The 15,828-nt window shown below is 42.3% G+C and overlaps 1 protein-coding gene across 9 annotated transcripts in view; it reads right to left on the bottom strand.

Moving 5' to 3' along the window:
• Positions 1-15,828, bottom strand: part of dmd (dystrophin) — a 424,484-nt gene that overhangs the window by 3,219 nt on the left and 405,437 nt on the right. For 8 of the 9 annotated variants that reach the window (XM_082963108.1, XM_082963109.1, XM_082963110.1 and 5 more), the window contains 7 exons: positions 15,048-15,086; positions 10,931-10,996; positions 8,917-8,982; positions 5,821-5,979; positions 4,870-5,113; positions 723-837; positions 432-521 (listed from right to left, as the gene is read on the bottom strand). In XM_082963108.1, the coding sequence (XP_082819234.1) occupies positions 432-521; positions 723-837; positions 4,870-5,113; positions 5,821-5,979; positions 8,917-8,982; positions 10,931-10,996; positions 15,048-15,086 (779 nt within the window). Of the gene's footprint in view, positions 1-103; positions 130-431; positions 522-722; positions 838-4,869; positions 5,114-5,820; positions 5,980-8,916; positions 8,983-10,930; positions 10,997-15,047; positions 15,087-15,828 lie in introns of all 9 variants that reach the window. The other variant, XM_082963111.1, reaches the window with a different exon arrangement.

Here is a 15,828-nt window from a genome sequence, read left to right as displayed (position 1 = left end):
GAGAGGAATAGGGAAGAGGAATGAAATAGAGAGAGGAGAGAAGAGGAGGGAGAACTGGCCAGGAGAGGAGGGTACAGTAGACGGGGCTGGTGACCCCACTGACCTCTCATTGGTTTCCCCTTCGACCTCCTGGGTCACAGACACAGAACAGGGAAGAAGGAAATAAAGAGAAAGGAGGGAACAATCAGAGGACTGAGAGGAAAAGGGTCCATGTACTTCAAGAGGTCAGTCAAAGTGTAGAATTAATAACCGTAGTCAAGATATGCCACTGAGGCTGATCCTACTGTTTAGATCATTAGGAGAATGAACCGCCTGGACTGTAGTTCTAATATGAGGTAATGTGTGCATCTATGGAAATTGCTTGAGTGAGTAGGATGTCCGTGTGTGTGTGTGTGTTTGTGTGCGTGTCTGTGTGTGTGTGTGCGTCCTACCTTGGCTGTGTGGGAAGGAGTTGTTCAGCTGCTCCATCACCTCCTCTAGCCCCAATGCATCTTGGGACGGACTCGACAGCTCATCGTCACCTACAGCAAAGAAAATGATTACAACCAGTCCAGAGACGACTTCAGGTCAGTACAAAGACTTCATACGAAACGTATTTTTAAAACCAGTATAGCATCAACCTGACCATAGCGTCCCAAAATATGACATAACACTGTAACAACCAGTCTGGTCCAGTGGGCTCATAGCTGGTGATATTGTGCTGAGTGGAGTTCCAGTCTCACCCATGGTCTCTGTAGTCTGGCTGCCTGCTACACGCATCAGAGGCAGACTGGTGTCAGAGCGCTGGGACGAGGTGGAGGGAGAGGACAGGGCTGTACCGTTCACCTTGGAGTCAGTCTGGAGATAGACACAGGCATTATCCCACACACTCACCAGTCTAGAGACAGACACAGGCATTATCCCACACACTCACCAGTCTGGAGACAGACACAGGCATTATCCCACACACTCACCAGTCTGGAGACAGACACAGGCATTATCCCACACACTCACCAGTCTGGAGACAGACACAGGCATTATCCCACACACTCACCAGTCTGGAGACAGACACAGGCATTATCCCACACACTCACCAGTCTGGAGACAGACACAGGCATTATCCCACACACTCATCAGTCTGGAGACAGACACAGGCATTATCCCACACACTCATCAGTCTGTAGACAGACACAGTATATATACAAAAGTATGTGGACATGTATAAAATCAAGCACACAACCATTCAATCTCCATAGACAAACATTGGCAGTAGAATGGCCTTAATGAAGAGCTCAGTGACTTTCAATGTGGCACCATCATAGGATGCTACCTTTCCAACAAGTCAGTTCGTCAAATTTCTGCACTGCTAGAGCTGCCCCTGTCAACTGTAAGTGTTGTTATTGTGAAGTGGAAACATCTAGGAGCAACAACGGCTCAGCCGGGAAGTGGTAGACCACACAGGGTCACAGAATGGGACCGCCGAGTGCTGAAGCGCTTAGCGTGTAAAAATCATCTGTCCTCGGTTGCAACACTCACTACCGAGTTCCAGCACAAGAACTGTTCGTCGGGAGCTTCATGAAATGGGTTTTCATGGCCGAGCAGCCGCACACAAGCCTAAGATCACCATGCGCAATGCCAAGAGTCGGCTGGAGTGGTGTAAAGCTCGCCGCCATTGGACTCTGGAGCAGTGGAAACGCATTCTCTGGAGTGATGAATCATGCTTCACCATCTGTCATTCCAACGGACAAATCTGGGTGTGGTGACTGCCAGGAGAACACTACCTGCCCCAATGCATAGTGCCAACTGTAAAGTTTGGTGGAGGAGGAATAATGGTCTGAGACTGTTTTTCATGGTTCGGGCTACGCCCCTTAGTTCCAGTGAAGGAACAGCATACAATGACATTATAGACGATTCTGTGCTTCCAAATTTGTGGAGAAGGCCCTTTCCTGTTTCAGAATGACAATGCCCCCATGCACAAAGCAAGGCCCATACAGAAATGGTTTGTCGAGATTGGTATGGAAGAACTTGACTGGCCTGCACAGAGCCCTGACCTTAACCCCATTGAACAACTGTGGGATGAATTGGAATGCCGACTGCAAGCCAGTCCTAATAACCCAACATCAGTGTCCAAACTCACTAATGCTCTTGTGGCTGAATGGAAGCAAGTCCCCGCAGCAATGTTCCAACATCTAGTGGAAAGCCTTCCCAGAAGAGTGGAGGATGTTATAGCAGCAAAGGGGGACCAACTCCATATTATGGAATGAGATGAGACCAACTCCCATTATTTTGGAATGAGATGTTCAACGAGCAGGTGTCCACATACTTTTGGTCATGTAAGATAGACAGACATTATAACTGGTTTTGGACTCTGTGTGTGCTTTCTGTATACTGTGTGTGTGTGTGTGTGTGTATACTGCATGTACATTTACATTTTTACATTTGAGTCATTTAGCAGACGCTCTTATCCAGAGCGACTTACAGTAGTGAATGCATACATTTCATACATTTTTTTCTCCGTACTGGTCCCCCGTGGGAATCGAACTCACAACCCTGGCGTTGCAAACACCATGCTCTACCAACTGAGCCACACATGTGTGTACTTTCTGTATACTGTGTGTGAAAGTATGCATACTGTATGTCTATGTATACTGTGTGTGTCTGTGTGTGTGTGTGTGTGTGTGTGTGTGTGTGTGTGTGTGTGTGTGTGTGTGTGTGTGTGTGTGTGTGTGTGTGTGTGTGTGTGTGTGTGTGTGTGTGTGTGTGTGTGTGTGTGTGTGTGTGTGTGTGTGTGTATTGTGTGTGTGCGTTTATACTAGAGGTTGACCGATTATGATTTTTCAACGTCGATACCGATTATTGGAGGACCAAAAAGCCGATACCAATGAATCGGCCGATTACATTTTTTTTTTTGTAATGATGACAATTACAACAATACTGAATGAACACTTATTTTAACTTAATATAATACATTTTTAAAATCAATTTAGCCTCAAATAAATAATGAAACATGTTCAATTTGGTTTAAATAATGCAAAAACAAAGTGTTGGAGAAGAAAGTAAAAGTGCAATATGTGCCATGTAAAAAAGCTAACATTTAAGTTCCCTGCTCAGAACATGAGAACATATGAAAGCTGGTAGTTCCTTTTAACATGAGTCTTCAATATTCCCAGGTAAGAAGTTTTAGGTTGTAATTGTTATAGGAATTGAAGGACTATTTCTCTCTATACGATTTGTATTTCATATACCTTTGACTATTGGATGTTCTTATAGGCACTTTAGTATTGCCAGTGTAACAATATAGCTTCCGTCTCTCCTTGCTCCTACCTGGGCTCGAACCAGGAACACATCGACAACAGCCACCCTCGAAGCAGCGTTACCCATGCAGAGCAAGGGGAACAACTACTCCAAGTCTCAGAGCGAGTGACGTTTGAAACGCTATTAGCGCGCACCCGCTAACTAGCTAGCCATTTCACATCGGTTACACCAGCCTAATCTCGGGAGTTGATAGGCTTGAAGTCATAAACAGCACAATGCTTGAAGCATTGCGAAGAGCTGCTGGCAAACGCACGAAAGTGCTGTTTGAATGAATGCTTACGAGCCTGCTGGTGCCTACCATCGCTCAGTCAGACTGCTCTATCAAATATCAAATCAGTAGACTTAATTATAACATAATAACACACAGAAATACGAGGCTTAGGTCGTTAATATGGTCGAATCCGGAAACTATCATTTCGAACACAAAACGTTTATTCTTTCAGTGAAATACGGAACCGTTCTGTATTTTATCTAACGGGTGGCATCCCTAAGTCTAAATATTCCTGTTACATTGCACAACCTTCAATGTTATGTCATAATTAATTACGGCCTTTGTTAGGAATAAATGAGCCAGGCGGCCCAAACTGCTGTATATACCCTGACTGCTTGCATGGAACGCTAGAGAAGTGACACAATTTCCCTAGTTATAAGAAATTCATGTTAGCAGGCAATATGAATTAAATATGCAGGTTTAAAAATATATACTTGTGTATTGATTTTAAAGAAAGGCATTGATGTTTATGGTTAGGTACATTGGTGCAACGACAGTGCTTTTTTCGCAAATGCGCTTATTAAATCATCCCCCGTTTGTCGAAGTAGGCTGTGATTCAATGATAAATTAACAGGCACCGCATCGATTATATGCAACGCAGGACACGCTAGATAAACTAGTAATATCATCAACCATGTGTAGTTAACTAGTGATTATGTTAAGATTGATTGTTTTTTATAAGATAAGTTTAATGCTAGCTAGCAACTTACCTTGGCTTCTTGCTGCCCTCGCGTAACAGGTAGTCAGCCTGCCACGCAGGCTCCTCGTGGAGTGCAATGTAAGGCAGGTGGTTAGAGCGTTGGACTAGTAACCGGAAGGTTGCAAAAACGAATCCCCGAGCTGACAAGGTAAAAATCTGTCGTTCTGCCCCTGAACAAGGCAGTTAACCCACTGTTCGTAGGCCGTCATTGAAAATAAGAATGTGTTCTTAACTGACTTGACTAGTTAAATAAAGGTGTATAAAAAAAATCAAAAAAAATAATAATAATACAAAAAAAATAAAAAATTAATCGGCAAATCGGTGTCCAAAAATACCGATTACCAATTGTTATGAAAACTTGAAATCGGCCCTAATTAATCGGCCATTCCGATTAATTGGTCGACCTCTAGTGTATACTGTGTGTATACTGTGTGTGTGTATACTGTGTGTGTATACTGTGTGTATACTGTGTGTATAGTGTGTGTACTGTGTAGTGGTTGTTCCACTGGATATTATAAGGTTGAATGCACCAATTTGTAAGTCGCTCTGGATAAGAGCGTCTGCTAAATGACTTAAATGTAAATGTAAATGTGTGTTTTAGTACCTGTTCCAGTAGCTGTCTGAGCCGGTGTAGCTGTGACTCCAGTTGTTTGTTATGGTCCTCCAGGATCTGCATGCGAGCCTCCAGCCGTCCTTTGTGCTGCCTCAGCAGTTTGGCCTCAGCGATCAGCTCGGCGTCCCGTGGGCTCTGGGGCGAAGCGGGCAGCATCTCCGGGGGTGAGGGGAGCGGGGACAGACCCTTGTGGTCGTGGGCCTTCTTCAACTTGTCATACTCTGCCTGTAGCTTCCTGAGAGGGAGCAGACAGTGGTTAAGAGCGTTGGGCCAGTAATCGAAAGGTCACTGGTTTGAATCCCCGAGCTGACTAGGAGAAAAATCTGTTGATGTGCCCTTGACTGACATGTACACAACGGGACTCAGCTCTAGCCTGAAATCCAGAACCTGTTTCCTAACATTCCACTCCGTGATATGCCAAGGAGTTTAATATTAACTCAAACAGACTGGTACCCAGGCTAACTCAGCTCAGTCTAGTCAATTAATCCCTCAATCAAATTATTTTGTATCTTTTTTACAACAACATCAGTCACAAAGTGCTTTACAGTAACCTGGCCTAGAACCAAAAACCTCACTATCAACTCTGTTTCCACTAGTTACCACAGCCACAAAGTCAAAATTGGCTATAATATCGTCAAATTTCATGATTAAAAAAAATTCCTTTTAGGTTTTAATTTAAGGTTAGGCATAAGGTTAGCAGTGTGGTTGTGGTTAGGGTTAGGTTTAAAATTAGATGTATATTTTTTAAATAGGTGGGGTTTATGACTTTGGGGCTGTGGTAACTAGTGACGACCTATCAACCCACAAGACAACTGTAAAGCGACTGTCTGACACAACTGTAGAATCGTCTGGATCCAACATGGACGTTCGATGGTGAAGCTTGTCTACATCACTTCTGTGTTGGGATCAGTTGGTATGAATGTGTCACACTGTTCCCCTCACCTGTTGTCTGACTCCAGGTCGTTGAGCACCCGCTCCAGCTCCCCCTTCTCCTCACTCTCCATGGAGATGAGGATCTGGGCGGGGCTGCGTGGCTGGCTGAGGGGAGAGCCCTGGTTCAGACTCTGACAGTAGTGCTGAATCAGCAGGTGTTCATCATCACTACAGTGATAGAAGGAGGGAGGGAGAAGGAGAGAGGGGGACATACACACAGAGAGAGGTTGCTATTAGCTGCCAGTCACACCTAACAGCCTCACAACGGCCAGCCAGTCAACTAACAACATTCATTTTCAGTGCCACAGAGACAGAGAGACAGAGAGCCAGAGAGCCACAGAGACAGAGAGCCAGAGAGACAGAGAGACAGAGAGCCACAGAGACAGAGAGCCAGAGAGACAGAGAGACAGAGAGCCACAGAGACAGAGAGACAGAGAGCCAGAGAGCCACAGAGACAGAGAGCCAGAGAGACAGAGAGCCACAGAGACAGAGAGCCACAGAGACAGAGAGACAGAGAGACAGAGAGCCAGAGAGACAGAGAGCCACAGAGACAGAGAGCCAGAGAGACAGAGAGACAGAGAGACAGAGAGCCACAGAGACAGAGAGCCACAGAGACAGAGAGCCAGAGAGACAGAGAGACAGAGAGCCACAGAGACAGAGAGCCACAGAGACAGAGAGACAGAGAGCCACAGAGACAGAGCGGAGCCAACCAGCTATAAATTGACACATTTACCACAGATTGTTGTTCAGTATTCAAGTATATTTCATTCAATTCAATGTTCAATTATCCACTCTGACAAATACATATCCTTTGAGATGTAGAGCTGTTGGCTTGGGGGTAGGGTTAAAGTTGTGATATCATTAACCTGTTGGCTTGGGGGTAGGGTTAAAGTCGTGATATCATTAACCTGTTGGCTTGGGGGTAGGGTTAAAGTTGTGATATCATTCTGGCTGTACTGTTGATGGTGAAAATGCAGACAGTAATGGAATAATTTCAATTCAACATATCCAGCATGTGCTGGGCTCTCTCTCTGTATCTATCTCTCTCCTCTCTCTGTGTGTCTGTCTGTGAATAGTTGTAATAATACCAGGTATCCCACTTATCAGTCACTCAAACCTTAAGCCTCTAACGCTTGTTCTGCGCTCTGAGAAAGGACTTATCAAATATATGTTAAGAAAGCTGTCGTGTGCACAGACAGGGATTGGAGGAAGATTTATGAAAGCAGCCAATGATAGAAGAACATCCACTGATGATTCTCTATAGTTCACTGATAAAAGCCTGACAGGACAACATTGTATTTGGATTGTTCCCAATAGATGGTCTATAGATGGTCAATAGATGGTCTGTAGATGGTCAATAGATGGTCTATAGATGGTCTGTAGATGGTCAATAGATGGTCTATAGATGGTCAATAGATGGTCAATAGATGGTCTGTAGATGGTCTGTAGATGGTCTATAGATGGTCTGTAGATGGTCTGTAGATGGTCTATAGATGGTCTGTAGATGGTCCATAGATGGTCTATAGATGGTCTATAGATGGTCAGTAGATGGTCAAAAGATGGTCAAAAGATGGTCTATAGATGGTCTGTAGATGGTCAATAGATGGTCTGTAGATGGTCTGTAGATGGTCTATAGATGGTCTATAGATGGTCAAAAGATGGTCAAAAGATGGTCTATAGATGGTCTGTAGATGGTCTGTAGATGGTCTGTAGATGGTCTATAGATGGTCTGTAGATGGTCCATAGATGGTCTATAGATGGTCTATAGATGGTCAGTAGATGGTCAAAAGATGGTCAAAAGATGGTCTATAGATGGTCTGTAGATGGTCTGTAGATGGTCTATAGATGGTCTGTAGATGGTCAATAGATGGTCTATAGATGGTCTATAGATGGTCTATAGATGGTCAGTAGATGGTCAGTAGATGGTCTGTAGATGGTCAGTAGATGGTCAATAGATGGTCTGTAGATGGTCAATAGATGGTCTATAGATGGTCTATAGATGGTCTGTAGATGGTCTATAGATGGTCCATAGATGGTCTATAGATGGTCTGTAGATGGTCTATAGATGGTCCATAGATGGTCTATAGATGGTCAATAGATGGTCTATAGATGGTCTATAGATGGTCTGTAGATGGTCTGTAGATGGTCAATAGATGGTCTATAGATGGTCTATAGATGGTCAATAGATGGTCTGTAGATGGTCTATAGCTATAGATGGTCCATAGATGGTCTACAGATGGTCTATAGATGGTCCATAGATGGTCTACAGATGGTCTATAGATGGTCCATAGATGGTCTATAGATGGTCTATAGATGCTCAAACTGCAACTTTGTTGATATTCAACAGCGTGCTCTGTTTAGTGGATAGTTAGTTTAACAGTTTGTGTGATAGTTAGTTTAACAGTTTGTGTGATAGTTAGTTTAACAGTTTGTGTGATAGTTAGTTTAACAGTTTGTGTGATAGTTAGTTTAACAGTTTGTGTGATAGTTAGTTTAACAGTTTGTGTGATAGTTAGTTTAACAGTTTGTGTGATAGTTAACAGTTTGTGTGATAGTTTAACAGTTTGTGTGATAGTTAGTTTAACAGTTTGTGTGATAGTTAGTTTAACAGTTTGTGTGATAGTTAGTTTAACAGTTTGTGTGATAGTTAGTTGAACAGTTTGTGTGATAGTTAGTTGAACAGTTTGTGTGACAGTTAGTTGAACAGTTTGTGTGATAGTTAGTTGAACAGTTTGTGTGATAGTTAGTTTAACAGTTTGTGTGATAGTTAGTTGAACAGTTTGTGTGATAGTTAGTTGAACAGTTTGTGTGATAGTTAGTTGAACAGTTTGTGTGATAGTTAGTTTAACAGTTTGTGTGATAGTTAGTTTAACAGTTTGTGTGATAGTTAGTTTAACAGTTTGTGTGATAGTTAGTTTAACAGTTTGTGTGATAGTTAGATGAACCTTTAAAACCATCCGTAGGAGACTCTCCAAGCGTTACCCATGACTGCTCTAGACAGAACCCACCTCACAGAGACAACACAGCTTCATACGTAACCCACTGAGCCAATTCACAAAGCAAGCCAATCAACGACAGGATTGAAAGAGGAAGGGGTGGGCTCACATGCTCTCATTGGGTGAGATACTGTCATTCAGATAAGATCCATTACGGTTCTCCATTTCAGCTAACCTGTGGGGGGAGACACATTCATTTCACTAGTCACATTCCACTCATTTCACTACCATTAGTACAGAAGGAGCAGCACTGTCCAGGGCAATTCAGTGGTAGACCCTGGACTCTGGGCTGAATACCATCTCTATTGTTCCAGGACAATTCAGTGGTAGACCCTGGACTCTGGGGTGAATACCATCTCTATTGTTCCAGGGCAATTCAGTGGTAGACCCTGGACTCTGGGGTGAATACCATCTCTATTGTTCCAGGACAATTCAGTGGCAGACCCTGGACTCTGGGGTGAATACCATCTCTATTGTTCCAGGACAATTCAGTGGTAGACCCTGGACTCTGGGCTGAATACCATCTCTATTGTTCCAGGACAATTCAGTGGTAGACCCTGGACTCTGGGGTGAATACCATCTCTATTGTTCCAGGGCAATTCAGTGGTAGACCCTGGACTCTGGGCTGAATACCATCTCTATTGTTCCAGGACAATTCAGTGGCAGACCCTGGACTCTGGGGTGAATACCATCTCTATTGTTCCGGGACAATTCAGTGGCAGACCCTGGACTCTGGGCTGAATACCATCTATATTGTTCCAGGACAATTCAGTGGCAGACCCTGGACTCTGGGGTGAATACCATCTCTATTGTTCCAGGACAATTCAGTGGTAGACCCTGGACTCTGGGCTGAATACCATCTCTATTGTTCCAGGACAATTCAGTGGCAGACCCTGGACTCTGGGCTGAATACCATCTCTATTGTTCCAGGACAATTCAGTGGCAGACCCTGGACTCTGGGGTGAATACCATCTCTATTGTTCCAGGACAATTCAGTGGCAGACCCTGGACTCTGGGGTGAATACCATCTCTATTGTTCCAGGACAATTCAGTGGTAGACCCTGGACTCTGGGCTGAATACCATCTCTATTGTTCCAGGACAATTCAGTGGCAGACCCTGGACTCTGGGCTGAATACCATCTCTATTGTTCCAGGACAATTCAGTGGCGGATCCTGGACTCTGGGGTGAATACCATCTCTATTGTTCCAGGACAATTCAGTGGCAGACCCTGGACTCTGGGGTGAATACCATCTCTATTGTTCCAGGACAATTCAGTGGCAGACCCTGGACTCTGGGGTGAATACCATCTCTATTGTTCCAGGACAATTCAGTGGTAGACCCTGGACTCTGGGCTGAATACCATCTCTATTGTTCCAGGAGAATTCAGTGGTAGACCCTGGACTCTGGGCTGAATACCATCTCTATTGTTCCAGGACAATTCAGTGGTAGACCCTGGACTCTGGGGTGAATACCATCTCTATTGTTCCAGGACAATTCAGTGGTAGACCCTGGACTCTGGGGTGAATACCATCTCTATTGTTCCAGGACAATTCAGTGGTAGACCCTGGACTCTGGGCTCAATACCATCTCTATTGTTCCAGGACAATTCAGTGGCAGACCCTGGACTCTGGGGTGAATACCATCTCTATTGTTCCAGGACAATTCAGTGGTAGACCCTGGACTCTGGGGTGAATACCATCTCTATTGTTCCAGGACAATTCAGTGGCAGACCCTGGACTCTGGGCTGAATACCATCTCTATTGTTCCAGGACAATTCAGTGGCAGACCCTGGACTCTGGGCTGAATACCATCTCTATTGTTCCAGGACAATTCAGTGGCAGACCCTGGACTCTGGGCTGAATACCTTGGTACAAGCCTCAGGTAGATGGTTATAGAGTAAAGATTCACTAGTTTAGTAAACAAGGGGAGAAAAACCTCTACCTAAGGTGGAATCAGCATTGCACGAGAATGCCTGTTTGTATCTGGTTGTAACTAGGTCTAAAGTTCAACATTCCGTGAGTGAGTCTATACTGTCAGACACAGTAACTCTCCAGTCAATCAGTAGGTGAGAGATTACAGTCTAACTACGTACATACAAGTGAGTGTTGTGTCTTTATCTTACCGGCTGGCGTAATGCTCGATGCGTGAATGGGTGTCGTCATGGGAAAGCTGAGGGGAGGACGCAGGCCTACAGACAGGAGAGAGAGAGGAGAGAGAGATGAGAGGAGTGGAACAGAACGAAAGAGAAAGACACAGAGGGAATAAAACCTAAAGATGTCAGCTGTTGTGATCCAGACAACACCCGCTTTAACATGTCCACTAGACAGTGTCATGTCAATATGAACCATAGAGCTCTATATAGCCCCTAGCACCCACAGCACAGTGACAGTGACAGGATGAGTTATAACATGATATAGACTACAGTACAGTGACAGGATGAGTTATAACATGATATAGACTACAGTACAGTGACAGGATGAGTTATAACATCATATAGACTACAGTACAGTGACAGGATGAGTTATAACATGATATAGACTACAGTACAGTGACAGGATGAGTTATAACATGATATAGACTACAGTACAGTGACAGGATGAGTTATAACATGATATAGACTACAGTACAGTGACAGGATGAGTTATAACATGATATAGACTACAGTACAGTGACAGGATGAGTTATAACATCATATAGACTACAGTACAGTGACAGGATGAGTTATAACATGATATAGACTACAGTACAGTGACAGAGACAGGATGAGTTATAACATGATATAGACTACAGTACAGTGACAGGATGAGTTATAACATGATATAGACTACAGTACAGTGACAGGATGAGTTATAACATCATATAGACTACAGTACAGTGACAGGATGAGTTATAACATCATATAGACTACAGTACAGTGACAGGATGAGTTATAACATCATATAGACTACAGCACAGTGACAGGATGAGTTATAACATCAAATAGACTACAGTACAGTGACAGGATGAGTTATAACATGATATAGACTACAGTACAGTGACAGGATGAGTTATAACATCATATAGACTACAGTACAGTGACAGGATGAGTTATAACATGATATAGACTACAGTACAGTGACAGGATGAGTTATAACATCATATAGACTACAGTACAGTGACAGAGACAGGATGAGTTATAACATGATATAGACTACAGTACAGTGACAGGATGAGTTATAACATCATATAGACTACAGTACAGTGACAGGATGAGTTATAACATGATATAGACTACAGTACAGTGACAGAGACAGGATGAGTTATAACGTGATATAGACTACAGTACAGTGACAGGATGAGTTATAACATCATATAGACTACAGTACAGTGACAGGATGAGTTATAACATGATATAGACTACAGTACAGTGACAGGATGAGTTATAACATCATATAGACTACAGTACAGTGACAGGATGAGTTATAACATGATATAGACTACAGTACAGTGACAGGATGAGTTATAACATGATATAGACTACAGTACAGTGACAGGATGAGTTATAACATGATATAGACTACAGTACAGTGACAGGATGAGTTATAACATGATATAAACTACAGTACAGTGACAGGATGAGTTATAACATGATATAGACTACAGTACAGTGACAGGATGAGTTATAACATGATATAGACTACAGTACAGTGACAGGATGAGTTATAACATGATATAGACTACAGTACAGTGACAGGATGAGTTATAACATGATATAGACTACAGTACAGTGACAGGATGAGTTATAACATGATATAGACTACAGTACAGTGACAGGATGAGTTATAACATGATATAGACTACAGTACAGTGACAGGATGAGTTATAACATGATATAGACTACAGTACAGTGACAGGATGAGTTATAACATCATATAGACTACAGTACAGTGACAGGATGAGTTATAACATGATATAGACTACAGTACAGTGACAGGATGAGTTATAACATCATATAGACTACAGTACAGTGACAGGATGAGTTATAACATGATATAGACTACAGTACAGAGACAGGATGAGTTATAACGTGATATAGACTACAGTACAGTGACAGGATGAGTTATAACATGATATAGACTACAGTACAGTGACAGGATGAGTTATAACATGATATAGACTACAGTACAGTGACAGAGACAGGATGAGTTATAACGTGATATAGACTACAGTACAGTGACAGGATGAGTTATAACATGATATAGACTACAGTACAGTGACAGGATGAGTTATAACATGATATAGACTACAGTACAGTGACAGGATGAGTTATAACATGATATAGACTACAGTACAGTGACAGGATGAGTTATAACATCATATAGACTACAGTACAGTGACAGGATGAGTTATAACATCATATAGACTACAGTACAGTGACAGAGACAGGATGAGTTATAACATGATATAGACTACAGTACAGTGACAGGATGAGTTATAACATGATATAGACTACAGTACAGTGACAGGATGAGTTATAACATGATATAGACTACAGTACAGTGACAGAGACAGGATGAGTTATAACATGATATAGACTACAGTACAGTGACAGGATGAGTTATAACATGATATAGACTACAGTACAGTGACAGGATGAGTTATAACATGATATAGACTACAGTACAGTGACAGGATGAGTTATAACATGATATAGACTACAGTACAGTGACAGAGACAGGATGAGTTATAACATGATATAGACTACAGTACAGTGACAGGATGAGTTATAACATGATATAGACTACAGTACAGTGACAGGATGAGTTATAACATGATATAGACTACAGCACAGTGACAGAGACAGGATGAGTTATAACATGATATAGACTACAGCACAGAGACAGGATGAGTTATAACATGATATAGACTACAGTACAGTGACAGGATGAGTTATAACATGATATAGACTACAGTACAGTGACAGGATGAGTTATAACATGATATAGACTACAGTACAGTGACAGGATGAGTTATAACATGATATAGACTACAGTACAGTGACAGAGACAGGATGAGTTATAACATGATATAGACTACAGTACAGTGACAGGATGAGTTATAACATCATATAGACTACAGTACAGTGACAGAGACAGGATGAGTTATAACATGATATAGACTACAGTACAGTGACAGGATGAGTTATAACATCATATAGACTACAGTACAGTGACAGGATGAGTTATAACATGATATAGACTACAGTACAGTGACAGGATGAGTTATAACATCATATAGACTACAGTACAGTGACAGGATGAGTTATAACATGATATAGACTACAGTACAGTGACAGGATGAGTTATAACATCATATAGACTACAGTACAGTGACAGGATGAGTTATAACATGATATAGACTACAGTACAGTGACAGGATGAGTTATAACATGATATAGACTACAGTACAGTGACAGGATGAGTTATAACATGATATAGACTACAGTACAGTGACAGGATGAGTTATAACATGATATAGACTACAGTACAGTGACAGGATGAGTTATAACATGATATAGACTACAGTACAGTGACAGGATGAGTTATAACATGATATAGACTACAGTACAGTGACAGGATGAGTTATAACATGATATAGACTACAGTACAGTGACAGGATGAGTTATAACATCATATAGACTACAGTACAGTGACAGGATGAGTTATAACATGATATAGACTACAGTACAGTGACAGGATGAGTTATAACATCATATAGACTACAGTACAGTGACAGGATGAGTTATAACATGATATAGACTACAGTACAGTGACAGGATGAGTTATAACATCATATAGACTACAGTACAGTGACAGGATGAGTTATAACATGATATAGACTACAGTACAGTGACAGGATGAGTTATAACATCATATAGACTACAGCACAGTGACAGGATGAGTTATAACATGATATAGACTACAGTACAGTGACAGGATGAGTTATAACATCATATAGACTACAGCACAGTGACAGAGACAGAATGAGTTATAACATGATATAGACTACAGTACAGTGACAAGATGAGTTATAACATGATATAGACTACAGTACAGTGACAAGATGAGTTATAACATGATATAGACTACAGTACAGATGAGTGTTTGTGTATGTATGTGTGTATGCGTCTGTATGCATATGCATGCGTGTGTGTGTGTATATATACTGTATTGGTGTGTGACACTGAGCGGGGTACTCACGCATGATCTACCGGCCAGAAGTTGATCAGAGTTACAGGACTGGAAGACAGGAGAGGTGACATGAGGACAGAGAACAGAAGTTGATCAGAGTTACAGGACTGGAAGACAGGAGAGGTGACATGAGGACAGAGAACAGAAGTTGATCAGAGTTACAGGACTAGAAGACAGGAGAGGTGACATGAGGACAGAGAACAGAAGTTGATCAGAGTTACAGGACTAGAAGACAGGAGAGGTGACATGAGGACAGAGAACAGAAGTTGATCAGAGTTACAGGACTAGAAGACAGGAGAGGTGACATGAGGACAGAGAACAGAAGTTGATCAGAGTTACAGGACTAGAAGACAGGAGAGGTGACATGAGGACAGAGAACAGAAGTTGATCAGAGTTACAGGACTAGAAGACAGGAGATGTGACATGAGGACAGAGAACAGAAGTTGATCAGAGTTACAGGACTAGAAGACAGGAGAGGTGACATGAGGACAGAGAACAGAAGTTGATCAGAGTTACAGGACTAGAAGACAGGAGAGGTGACATGAGGACAGAGAACAGAAGTTGATCAGAGTTACAGGACTAGAAGACAGGAGAGGTGACATGAGGACAGAGAACAGAAGTTGATCAGAGTTACAGGACTAGAAGACAGGAGAGGTGACATGAGGACAGAGAACAGAAGTTGATCAGAGTTACAGGACTAGAAGACAGGAGAGGTGACATGAGGACAGAGAACAGAAGTTGATCAGAGTTACAGGACTAGAAGACAGGAGAGGTGACATGAGGACAGAGA

The sequence above is a fragment of the Salmo salar genome, chromosome 16 (genome assembly GCF_965601325.2).
Source record: "Salmo salar chromosome 16, fSalSal1, whole genome shotgun sequence".
NCBI classification, from domain to species: Eukaryota; Metazoa; Chordata; class Actinopteri; order Salmoniformes; family Salmonidae; genus Salmo; species Salmo salar.
Note: the sequence above shows the minus strand (reverse complement) of the source record. Positions and strands in the feature narration are given on the sequence as shown.